Source organism: Thermoascus crustaceus (assembly GCF_041956765.1).
Source record: "Thermoascus crustaceus strain CBS 181.67 unplaced genomic scaffold VTN00scaffold_5, whole genome shotgun sequence".
NCBI lineage: Eukaryota > Fungi > Ascomycota > Eurotiomycetes > Eurotiales > Thermoascaceae > Thermoascus > Thermoascus crustaceus.
Window position 1 is genome coordinate 2,291,285 of NW_027192531.1, and position 12,957 is coordinate 2,304,241.

At 52.5% G+C, this 12,957-nt stretch overlaps 3 protein-coding genes across 3 annotated transcripts; 2 read left to right on the plus strand and 1 right to left on the minus strand.

Annotated features, from left to right (window-relative positions):
* Nucleotides 1–252: 252 nt before the first annotated feature.
* Nucleotides 253–585, plus strand: VTN00DRAFT_8313 (uncharacterized protein; the record flags this gene model as incomplete). Its single annotated transcript, XM_069435154.1, has 1 exon — nt 253–585. The coding sequence occupies one exon, from the start codon at nt 253–255 to the stop codon at nt 583–585; it is 333 nt and encodes a 110-aa protein (XP_069286579.1).
* A 2,367-nt stretch (nt 586–2,952) lies between these two features.
* On the plus strand, nt 2,953–4,251 carry VTN00DRAFT_8314 (uncharacterized protein; the record flags this gene model as incomplete). The annotated part of the gene is made up of 1 exon (XM_069435155.1): nt 2,953–4,251. One exon carries the CDS (start codon nt 2,953–2,955, stop codon nt 4,249–4,251), a length of 1,299 nt encoding a protein of 432 aa, XP_069286580.1.
* A 906-nt stretch (nt 4,252–5,157) lies between these two features.
* On the minus strand, nt 5,158–12,660 carry VTN00DRAFT_8315 (uncharacterized protein; the record flags this gene model as incomplete). The annotated part of the gene is made up of 7 exons (XM_069435156.1): nt 5,158–6,787; nt 6,841–7,378; nt 7,433–7,753; nt 7,810–7,876; nt 7,930–8,407; nt 8,471–9,658; nt 9,722–12,660. The coding sequence occupies 7 exons, from the start codon at nt 12,658–12,660 to the stop codon at nt 5,158–5,160; spliced, it is 7,161 nt and encodes a 2,386-aa protein (XP_069286581.1).
* Between the last annotated feature and the right edge of the window lie 297 nt (nt 12,661–12,957).

The window sequence follows — 12,957 nt, forward strand, 5'->3', positions numbered from 1 at the left end:
GTCAATTGTCCATCTTATTTAGACTGGGTCATAGTTTCTTCTTTTTCCTCTTTCTTTCCTCTCTCTTTCATATAATAGGCTCTATTCATACACGGCGAAAAGGGCAATCAGATTTGGAATCTTTTATCTTTGGATTTCTCTATCACAAGCGACAACAAGAAAAAAACATCTCTATACATACCCACTACGTTACGTATATATACGTACATACACCAAATACAACACACCGGCATATCCCTAAAGCCAAAAAAAATGCCACCCAAGCGCACCACCACAGGGCTCTCGCTCCCCGAAGCCAAAGGTGTCACCTACGACGAGTCCGAGATGGCCCTCTTCCACGCCAAGCTGTCATACCACTCCACGATCGACGAGCGCATGGCCTCCAAGGACCCGAACCTGGCCTCCATCTGCGAACACCAGGCCCGGATCCTCGAGCGCTGGGAGGCGCTGAAGCAGCGGCAGAAGGAGCTCGCGGAGAGAGGGCACGGCCTGCCGCCGGCGGAGAGGAGTCAGTTGGCGCAGTACGAGTGGAGGTATAAGAGGTTGGAGGAGTTGGCGAAGAAGCCGGCGGAGAAGAAGAATTGAGTGGTGGGGGGGGGATATGGATCATATCTCACCTCCTTCGTTTCTGAAGTCTTGTATTTTGAATGGATGGAGTTTAGGTGAAGGATATAAATACGACAATTCGTCTCTGTCTCTCCAATTTCTTACCTCACTCATCTCAAGTATGTACCTATCCTTTGATTATATCATACGTGGCGTTCTAGACAGGTTAATTCATATCGCCAGAACGTTATCTCTGATAAGCCTGCATCGGTACACCTACTATGTGCTGCAGTATCACGTTGGCCGTAATGTTGCTTTCGAGTGCCAGTTAAGGAGCAGAATTTTTCTTTTCGTATAAGAAATCTTTGCTGAAGCTCAGCGGTATGCGTGTAAAACTCCAGTCTATGCCAAAAGAAAAACCAAGGATCAGTTCAGAACGGACATCCAAAGCCGGAGGATGAGAGGCCCTCAAAACCTGTTGGTAGATGCCACATGGTCACTCACTGATTGTAGTTCGTTCGGCATCTTCGTACAGTACATACTTATAAGTTGGGACACGTGCGGCATTGGTCACACACGTATGACATGGGATGCTTTATATAACCATCCCCACCCAGGCTTACTTCTCCCTCGGCTCTCTGAGAGGCAGGATAAAGCGAGTGCGAAGATTTTCGTGTCCTTGGGTACTATACAAGGACATTCCAATCCACGACAATAGCTATATACGTAAGCAAGCAGTTTCCTCTCCTGCCATCCGGCGATAAATTCGATGTCAATTGACGCACCCAGCTACAGCCGTTCATGTGTTAAGGTTAAACGTCTTATGCATATGCGGCCCGTCGAGAAGCTTCTTTTGTCTTGCTTGTTTTGACTTGTCTTGTCTCGGAGTTCGGGCTATCCCCATCCTGGGAAATGCCGATAAGCAAACAGCCTTTTCGTTGGTTTCATGTGAAATGGGCTTAGTTCTCGGGGTAAGATAGAAATCGAATTTTCCTATCCTTCTTCTGTGTTCCCGGATTACGCCTCCATCAAAGCATTAGAAAGACGAGGCGCAATTCCACATTGCACAGGGACCGGTCTGATTACCCAAAATGGTCAAAAAACGGTGACACAGCCCATCCTGCTCCCTGGCAACGAGGAACAGGTTTATAGCCGTTCTGCATGTCGTACATAGTCCTATTGTCTACCGAGATTAAAACGAGGCGACTGTTGGTCAGTGATGTCGCACCAGCGTCCATCCCCTGCGTCACATCCTAAGATGCAACCAGCCGCCTCCCTTTTTTTTCAGCCTCTATCAGCTGCTCTGTAGATCGTGCACGAGTATCTCTGTTCAATCTCATCAGCTGGGATTTCGTCATATTTCTCCATGTAGACTAGGGCATACATTATAGCGCCCCCGTGTCTCTATACATCCCTCACCTACATTGTTGGGGATAGGAGTAGATAAGCATCTTCCATCATCATCATCATCATGTCAGTCGAGAGGTCAAAATATCCTCTGTGCATCCGTCCAAAAAAAAAATATAAACCAATTAGTTAAAAAAGAGTAACCACCACTATGGCCTCATAATCTCTGGTAAGCGTGCCAGGCCTTGCACTGGTCGATCGTGGAGTGACGTGAACAAATCGATGACTGCTTGATTTACCAGATTTTTGGGCATCCGACACACAGAGGAAGAATTGATCCCAACAATACGATACGACGATAGAGCAAGGGGAATAGACGCTTATTCTTAATGCCTAAGGTAGGTGGACAGGGTGAGCGGACCATGCATGCTGCTTGAGCGGAGGACAAACACACATCCATCTTCTTTTGTTTTTTTTTCTTCGATATGTAGTACATGAAGACACATTTCTCCTGTTAAACAAGGACTCACTCCTCCTTTCCTCCTATATAAAACAAGAGCCGTCCACCATGATCTCCCATCATGGATGGTCTTGGCACGGCCAGCGGCGACAACGCATCGGAGGTCTCCGACGACCATGAGGGTCATGATCCACTTGACACTTCATGCTGTTATTATTACCTAGGAGTACGTAACCATTGTTGTTATGATTATTACGGCTAGTTCTAACGGCTGATGGGAACTCGATTGGTCGATTCGACTAGGTAATAAAGATAGCGGTCGTTGTGTTATCGATCGATTGGAAGTATAATTTCACTTTACTTTTAGTGAGCTTATCGAATCGACGTAAGAGCGTCGTCTGCCCCTCTCTTTGTCTTTCAACGCCACGTAACTCATTGTGATACTTCATTCTACTGACCTCAATTACTTCCTGGTCAGTTCAGTTCCAAATATACCTTACTTTCCTGTCTTCACACGCCCTCGGGAATATATTTCCGCATCACCTCTCAACTCTATCTCGAGCTACAGCTTATCTTACCCCGCAACGCAGCACAAAGCGATGGAAATCCCCGCCATCCCACCGCAAGCCGCCGAACGGCTCCCATCCTCGACGACCCTCGCCTCGCAATCCCAATCCCAACAACAACCCTCCCCGTCATCCCTCTCTTCCCCCTCCGTGACATTCATCCCGTCCGACGCCATCGACGCCACCTTCGCCCGAACCACCAACCTCGCCTCCTCCGCACTCAACGCCAAAGTCCTCTCCTGCTCCAACGACTACTTCGCCTCGGCCTCGAACCTGCTGACCCCGACCCCTCCCGTCCACAAGCCGGGAGTATTCGTGCACACGGGCGCGTGGTACGACGGGTGGGAGACGCGGCGGCACAACCCGGAGCCGTACGACTGGGTGGTGATCAAGCTGGGGGTGGCGAGCGGGGCGATCGAGGGCGTCGAGGTGGACACGGCGTACTTTGTGGGGAATTATGGCGAGAGGGCGGAGTTGCAGGGGACGTATGTGCCTCCGCGGAGTGGCGGAGGGCCGGGCAGTGATGATGGGGACTGGGATGAGATGATCACCGACGAGGAGGTCATGAAGCCGGAGTATAAAGGGTGGAAGACGATCTTGCCTCCGCAGCCGTGTGGGCCGTCCCAGCGGAGGGCGTGGAAACTGAACGATTATGATCCCGAGAAGCCCACCGCGTACACGCATGTGAGGCTGCTGATGTACCCCGATGGCGGGTTCGCCAGGCTCCGGCTGTACGGGCATGCGATCCCGCCGGCGCTGCCGCCCAGGGTTGCGGCCAGGGCCTCGGAGGATCGGTCGGTGCTGCCGGTCGAGGAGCTCTCGTCCGCGCTGCTGGGCGGGCTGGCCCTGGCCGCATCGGACCAGCACTACACGCCGTGCTCGAATCTGCTGCTCCCCGGACGGGGCAAGGACATGGGGGATGGGTGGGAGACAGCGCGCTCGCGGGCCCCCGGCCACGTCGACTGGGCCATCATCCGGCTGGGCTTGCCCGGGTCGGTGAGCAGGGTCATCGTCGACACCAAGGATTTCCGGGGCAACTTCCCGCGCGCCGTTCGGGTGCACGGGCTGGTCGCGCCGGAGGTCAAGTCGAGCGGAAAGGGGGCGGGAGAGTGCCTGGGGGAGGGGGAGCCCGGCCATGACCACCCGGGCTGGACGGAGCTGGTCAGGGGAGAGCAGCCGTGCAAGGCGGACACGGAGCATGTGTTTGAGGGCAAGGACTTGGTCGCCGGTGGAGAGGACACGCGGGTCTTCACGCACGTCAAGCTGACCCTCGTGCCGGATGGAGGAGTCAAGCGGTTCCGCGTCTTCGGGAGAAGAGCTGTTGTCGCTTGAGCTATTCGATGCCTACCTACCTTAGTACTAGTATGATACATCTAATAGGCTTGAAGGAGGATTTAGTAGTAAACGATCGAATGTATATACCCAGGGTAGAAGGCAAAGACTACATGTCAAACAGCCCAATGAAGAGAGAAATAAACAGAATGAGTATATTCCATTTCGTGTACGAGAACCCAATAATACATGACACATGCCACCCCAGCCCAAACAGGAAACTATCGGGGAAAAAAGTGTTAATAGTCCGGGTAGAAGACAAGAATGGTGGCGGACAGACCCGATAAACGCCATGACCTGCAACAGGACAAAAGAAAAAAACAGACAGACCATGCAAGCATGTTTTAGCCCATAAGAAGCCACTGAGAACTCGCCCGAATGGCACAAGCAGGTCCCACATACTCAACTACACCAGACAAGACAAAAAAAGAATACACTCACAACATTCCGGTCCATACCCGGGCTCAGACTGATCGCCTCGGGCTCCAGTCTTTTGTCCCCCGTCACTTGGCCCATTCCCTACCTCTAGTAGATCGAAAAAGGAAAAAGAAAAATGAAAAGAAAACTCAAGAGGGATATCAAGGAGAGGCAAGCACGTCATAGAAACAAACCAAGGGTAAGAGAAACCCAGTCGTCGAACCGGCCGCATGAGCCACAAATAGTAAACTCGTCAATCGTCTCATCATGTCCAGCAGATAAAATTAGGGAACAAAGAAGCCAAATGCAAGTAAGAATGATACGTATGGCAAGAACGAAACACGCCCAGAGGGACTCTAGATCTTCGGAGAACAGTAGGAAAGGAATAAAGTGTCGTAGGTGAATGAAGTAATGGCTATGGGGGGGTGACCGGACTATGGCGGGCAGCTGCAGAAGAAAGGCATTTATTATGTGACCCGGAGGCTTCCGTCATGAAGATTTTGCGTCATTCTCTCCACCAGGCTTCGGAGCGCTCGTGTCTGAGGAAGGAATGCTTGTATCTCCGTCTTGTTCAGGAGGCCATATTACACCAGGTGACTGCGTATTCTTGCGGTGCTGCGATCCCCACCTGGTCCTCATAGATTCTGCCTGGCTCTTCTCGTCATCTGGCGTGAGTGCTATGACCGGATGTCCAGAGCCCGATGACGAAGAACTGTCTGGCGTCGGAACCTCGTCACCCCTACTAGCACCTCCATTGCTGCTGCCTGTGATGGCCCTTCGCGATCGGACTTGCGCCGGAGCCGGGGCAAGGTACTTGTCCAGCATCTCACTTAGGACCCCCGACCTGACGGGTTTAGCGAGGTAGTTGTTCATTCCAGCCTCAAGACACTTCTCTCGGTCACCCTCAATCGCACTGGCAGTCATCGCGATCACTAGGACTTCGTTGACATTCGGATCTTCGTCCTTCCTGATTTCACGTGTCGCGTTGTAGCCATCCAGAACCGGCATCTGAACGTCCATCAGAACGAGATGGAATGGTCTCCCTTCTTTCGAACGCGTGCGGAGAGCCTCGACGGCCTGCCGTCCGTCACTGTAAGCCTCGCTCTGCAAACCAAGACTCTTGACAAACTGCACAGCGATCTTCTGGTTGATGGGGTTATCTTCGGCAATGCAGACCCGGATCTGGTCGCGAGGGATCATTGTTAGATCGCGAGCTGTAGGCTTAGGAGGCACTTTGCTTTCAACCTGGTTGAAATTCTGCGACCACGGTGCTTTCACAACTGCTTCCTTCGGAGCCTTGTTAAACGGCAGGTGGAAGGTCACAGTAGTTCCAACACCAGGAGTCGAATCCAGCCAGATTGCCCCGCCAAGGACGTCCTCAATGATGGCCTTGCATATGCTCAGGCCGAGTCCGCTGCCGCCGTACGATCTTGCGGTGGAACTATCCGCCTGCGAAAAGGGTCGGAAGAGTCGAGACTTCTGCTCCTCGGGGATGCCAATTCCGGTATCGGAAACAGAGCACTCCAGGCGAACACGGCCCTTGCCTTCGCGAGTTACCTTAGCTCTCACCGTGACCGATCCTTTGGGTGTGAACTTGTAGCTGTTACTGAGAAGGTTCATAAAAATCTGATGCAGGCGAACAGGATCTCCAAGTACCAGCAGGTCATCAGGGACTTTGTCCAGATCCTCTATCGTCTCGAGACCTCGTTCCCGGTGCGTATATCGAAGCGCACGGACGACTTCTGTGATGGTCTCTCGGAGATTTAGAGGAACGGTGGAGATCTTCATCTTTCCTGCCTCAAGCTTTGAGAAATCCAAGATATCATTGATAAGCGTGAGCAATGTGTCGGCGCACACACGGATGGACTCGACATAGCCATCCTGTTCCTTGTCCAGCCTAGTTCCCTTGAGCAACTCAGAGAGCCCAATGACCCCGTTCATCGGAGTACGCAAGTCGTGGGACACGTTGGCAAGGAAGATGGATTTCGCCTTGGCTGCATCTTCCTTGAGCTTAACGTTGTGGTTGGCCTCCGCCTCCGCTTCTTTGGCTTTCTGCTCAGCGTCGCGAGCCTGAGCAAGAGCGCGCTTCTGAGTCTCAACCATCGCAGCATTGGTGGCACTAAAATGATCAGTAGTCGTTGTGGAATATGAAGACTTAGACAGACTACTCACCTAACTTTACGCGCCCTGCGGAACAACAGCGCGTTCGCAAGGGAAATGCCGACCTGATTGCAGAGCAGATGAAGGACGACGACATTGCGTTGCGTAAAGGAATTAGGCTTTCCTTCAATATGAATCACTCCGAGAAGGGCTCCCGCTTGGACTATTGGCAGAGCGATCACAGATCTCCCAAGGGGATATCGTGCTAGGTACGCCTCACTAACGTTGGAGAATCGCTCGTCTTCAAGTACGTTATGAACGAGGACCTCCTCCCGAGTACGCAGGGTATAGTGAGAGATTTGCTGGGCCATCTTATCCTCGATCTCGGAGAATGGAAGCCCATCGAGGAACGCCTTTTGTCCTTTCTCCAAATCGCCTACGGCTGCAACCGCAAAACCAACGTCCTCGAAATCTGTTGCAATAACTGCAAAATCTGACCCGTTGCACGATTCCAGGATGATCTCGATCATCTTGGTCAGGAGCTTGTCAATTTGAAGTTCAGATGACATGACCTGGCTGAACTCTAGTATGCTGGATAAGTCGATAATATCTATCCAGGGCGTCAGCGGAGATTGGACCAAGTGCATCTGGAAAAAGGGCTTACCTAGTCCGACACCAGAGATATCTAGCGACCTTTCACCCGTGGTAACTCCATTCTGTTGCTCTATCCAATGCTGTTTTCTTTCGTCTTCAATGTGCGACTGGACCTCCGGTTCAGTGCTACGGTTAATTCCGAGAAGCGAGTCCACAGTCTGGCATCCAGCATCACTGGTTCTAGACGTAGTCGCCGTCTTCAATAGCCATTCGTGCTTCTCAGAAAGCTGCTCCGCCTTTCCAGTGGCGCCAATGGCCATCCATGCCGCGATAGCCTCTTTCATAAGAGAACGGGCAGCTCTTTTTGCGCCGCGCCGAACTAGGAAGTCACCTGTTCCCTGGGGTCAGTGACTGGAGGTGAGCAGAGAGAGCGCCAGAACTACTCACCCTCTAGCTCGAGAGCAAGAGCCTCCTCTAATGGCCACCCATATACTTGGCAATGGTCGATCGCAGCCTGATATAGCTTAGCTCTAGATCTTCTGTAGCCCCTTTACACCCATTTCTTACCTCAAAAGTCTGAATGGCAGCGGTGAAATCCTGTCGAACCTCGCAAAGCAGCGCTTCCAATATCATCGACCACATGCCATAGTTCGCATCGCAGGCACTCCGTGCGAAATCGATCTCGGTCTTGTACTTTAGAACAGCTTCAAGATTCGCATCAAGACCTTCTCGACCGGGGTATTCAAGGTGTACGGTAAGAATGGACAATGACAGGTAAAAGTACGCGACATGCGAGACTCGCACGGACCATAACCTATCAATCGTTTCCATCAATTTGGTCCCCACCTCGATGGCTTTCTCGTGATGACCAAAGAGGTAAAGAGGTATCATGGCAAGACCCCAGTAGAGATCACGGGGTCGATCTGCGTTCGTAGCGTGCAGATTTAGAAACGCCATATAGTCAGAAGTCTTGTGATGGTCATCCGACATGACATACTCGGCGGATCGGCATGAGGTTTTGCCCTGGAGAGCTCGCGCAACTTGTCTGTACCGAAATGTGAGCAGCGCCAGGAGATAATTTTGCAAGCGTAGAAGGCAAAGCTCTTACCTCACCGCAAGAAGACAGGCACCTCCTCGTGTATCGTCCATCCAATCAGAGATGTCCTCAGGACTCTCACTGCAGAATGCTTCTAACTCTGCCATATCCTGGCCCAGGTATAGCCGAGCCATCGCCATGGAAGAGAGACTTATTAGCGTCATGAACGGGTCGCCGATCGAAAACGAAGCTTCCAGTGAAGTTTCCAAAGCAGGGAGGACGTTCCGGATCGGGACCCGTAAATGACTGACGTAAAGGTTGTTAACAGTGTAGCCTCTGCTCTGCGTCCACGTGTCTGAATAGCGCTCAAGCAGAGATAACGCGAGGTCGCTCAACCTGGCTCCAAGCTCCAGGTCTTTGAAACGGCTGAATGAGATCATCGCGAGGTGCGAACAGCCAATTGTAATCTGTGTAAAGCCGCCTCTGAAGAGATGAAGGTTTACCATCTCGATTGCCATTCGCAAAAAGGTCAACGCGTCATCCCAGTAGGTCACTGCCATTGCCTCCGCCATGACAGTCCCAATAGCCATCACGTTTGGATCTTCACTGACAGGCCTCTGGACGATTTCGTCAAAGTCGGCCGTTTTGAGGTACGCCCTAAGCTTGTCGTACGCAGCATCACACTCCTCGTAGGAACTCGGCGCCCTGAGGTATACACCGAGCTCCTCTAAGCCCGTGAGAAGGGAATTCATCGCACCAAAATGGTTGCCAGCCTGAGCGTATATTTTGCTCTTCAAAATCCAGGCCCTTGACTTGCATACTGCGTTCTGGGCGTGATCAAAGACCTCTTCGAGCAAATCTAAAGCCTCCCCACTGTGACCCTGAGACCAGAGTATTTCCGCAGTCGCGACGTGTAGCTGTCTGGTTTCGTCGTAGCAGACATCGGTACCACTGTCATCCCAGCAGTTTTCTTGCAAAAGCCCTAGGCAATGGCGAAAGTACCAGAGGGCAGTCGGCCGTGCTCCCGACTGGGCAGCAGTTTGAGCAGCGCGGTATAGCAACTTTCTGTACTTGCTTCTGTGAACGACACGCTGCTTGATGAGGCGCGAGGCAAGGCATATATGGCGCGCTTTCGCATAGAGGCTCTTGGGATCATGTGAGTATTTCATCATAGCCTGGGCAATAATGAAATGCATCTTCTCCACGTTATGACTTTCTTTCATGGAGGCCACGGCCTGGGCGAATCGATCATGGGCAAACCTGAAACAAAACGCGTTAGTAGATAGATGGTTAGACTCCGGAAACAAGTATCAGGGCGCAAACCTAAATTGGTCATCTGTCTCGCCCGGAAGAATGATGTACGCCTGGACCAGATACTGGAGGCCAACAACCAGGTCAGGCTCTGACTGCTCCAAGAGCTCGGCTGTTCTTGGGCATGTTATATCTTCCACATTGTCCTCTTCACTATAGTATAAGAATTCACCGCTAACGAGTCTCTGAACCAAGGAGAATGAAAAAGGGCTACCTAACACTGCAGCCCAGACCAGGATCGAGCGAGCGGCCGAGGGAATCTCCTGCAAGCGCTTCGCGATGAAATCAGTTCCGAGCCCTTCTCCATAGTTTGGAGCCACAAACTCGGTAAAGATCCGATCTAGATCGAACTCCCAACTCGAGTCTCTCCAGGAATACCAGATACAATTCTTGCGATAACAGGTTTCGAGCATCATCCGAATGTAGAACGGGTTCCCACGACTCTTCTCCTGGATGACAGCTGCCAAGGGCATTAACCCCGCATTTGGGTCTTGGTGCATTGTAGCCGCAACGTAGTTGACAATTTCATCCTCGCCAAGCGGGTTCAGAACGATCTTTGTCACATTTTGGTTTTCTGTTTCGAAGAGAGCTTTGATATCCGGCATTTTAAGTTCCTCCTTTCGGCTGGTAAGTATCAGCACGCATGGAACTTTGGCTTTGATAATATTCAGAATTAACTCCAAACTCTCATCATCAGCGTACTGAAGATCATCGAGACACACGCAGATCAACTTATAGTGAGACAATGTTTTCAAAATCTCTAGAAACGTTTCCATTAAGCGCATGTTCCTGGATGCAGCATTAGAGAGGAAGAAATCCACTGAACTCTGGCCCTGACCCAGGACAGGAAGGCCCGCCCGTTTTGTGGATTCCCCTTTGGGGCCATCCTTCAGGATGTGCTGGGCCACGCTCAGCTTGGGCGATAGCGACTTGTCCTTGTTTCCCGGATAATATATAAGCTGCTCGGGAAGTTCCAGAACCTTATGAAGCGTTGACCAGACGGGACGCAGAGCTGACCGAATACAATTGTGATAGTCCGATGTCACATCACGCTCAGAGAAGATTTGCCGGAGGAGGCTTGCTAGTGCCCTCGTAAACGGTTCGAAGGGGATCCTCCGCGCCCGATCGAGTCTAGCAATCGCAACATAGCCAAATCTGCGAACTGCGGGATGCACACGTTGTATAAGGTCCGATTTCCCTATTCCGGCAGCACCACAAACAGTAATGACTTCGCAACGTCCGCCGCGGCGGAACTTGTGTCCGGCCTTGGTTCTGTTCAGCGAATTCAGCGAGTCCCCGTGGCTCTGGGTGCTAGCACTCGTCGAAAGGTGGCTATCTCGATCAGCGTTCTCCCAGGATGCACGTGAATCAGCAGGGCTCTTGACCCTATTGGCTACTTGGCCTGGCTTCTGCGTCGAGATGGAGGACTCGGTGCTATGAACAGAATCATGCGTGGAGACGTGTCCGAGAAGATAAGGGCCAACATTAGAATTACTCCTGGAAGTTGCGATATTGAATGAGCCGGAGTCACTCGACCCCTCACCAATCTCAAAGCTGTCAACACGGCCCTCACGGACCTCAGACATAGAGGAATTGGACATGGCATAGAGCCCGTGCGGGTTGCCTTGAGCGACGGCCTTCGCGTACGCCGACTGTTGGCGCTTATGGACTTTCTCTACCACGCCAACGATCTTGTCATGTTCCTCTTTCCTGCCAAACATGCCGGCCGGAAGAGTGAAGAACGACGGCACGTCACGCTGTGCAACCTGGAAATCCCTCAAGGCTTCACTGTCCCCATCGCCAAGGAGTTTGGAAATCTGCTCCAAGTCCCTCTTCACGGAGGAGATCGTATGGTACCGTTCATTGACCGCCTTCTGAGTCATCTTCTGAATCACGGCAGAAACTGCATCCGGAATATCCATTCGCTTGGCGGACACGGGGGGGAGCTTCCTGCCCAGCACATTCTGCACCACCTCAACCGGATCACTCCCATTAAAGGCTGGCTTTCCGACCAGCATCGTCCAAAGAAGCACTCCTAGCGCGTATATATCCGTTCGACTGTCCGGTTCCGTGGGCATCCTTCCCGTCTGTTCTGGTGCAATGAACTGCAGCTTGTTCTTCACTCCCAGCTCGCGCGACAGTGCCGACCAACCCTCACTGAGCGCATTATCAAAGGCTCTGGCACCGTTGCCGGAGTTTATCAGTTTCACTTCGCCGGTGTCCCGGTTGAAATGGAAAGCATCTCCACGAATCTCTCCATGAACCGTCTTCAGGCCATAATGCAATAATTCCAAACAGTCACACGCCCCAATCGCGAAATCGAGAAAAAGCGGAAGGGAGACCTGCTCCCCAGGAGTCGAATCATTACTGTCGCCTTTGTGCCCGATTCCAAACCACGCGGGGCCGAACGTCACAAGCTCCTTCAGGTAATCCTGGCCAGGCGATTCAAATATCGAAACGAGGATGGGACCCGAGTCCTCCGGATCCGGTGGCAGTCGCAACAGATCGATCGGTCGTATGGTGTGATTGCAGTCCGGGTCGGAGATCTGGACGATGGACCTCATCATATGGAACTCGCGTTCCAGCCTCACCACGTGGGTCGAGACGCGGGCCACCACCGGGATCCATGTCGGCTCATGCTCGATACGGGACAGGGAAAGCTCGCTGCTGGACTCGCTCAGGCTGCTTCGCCAGTGATGGCGAAAGGCGGGCCTGGAGTCGATCCTGGGAGAATTGCGAGCCGAGCTGGACGGTCCGGAGGATGTCGCGGCGGGGGTCGAGACGTCTGATTCTGCCGAATGCCGGATGCCAAAGACGTGCCAGCTATCGTAGGTTGAGTGGAAAGGTTCGATCGTCTGGTCCCAAGTGTAGCCAGGCAGCTGGGCCAGTCGTTCGAACAGTCGTGCTGGCGGCAGCGGCAGGTCCTCGCCAAGGATGTGGTTTTCCTCCATTTCAAAACAGCCTGGAGGAATCTCGACCGAGAACTCAATGCATGGTCATCGGGGGACCCGTCGAGAGCGAGAGAGCAGATCTGACAGGGGCGCGGGCCGTGCGGGACGGGGTGTAAAACGATCGAAAGATGATCAGATCATGCCGCAGAAGACTGTCGAGGAATTGCGCCCGGCGGAGGGGGGTGGGTCAGTGGAGGGAGTATCGCTCGAGAGAAAGGAAAGCAGCTATCAGCTCAACGGAGAAATGGCGCGTATCTGGAGGTCGGAACAGCCTAGAGGTAAAGGATTGGAGGGCTG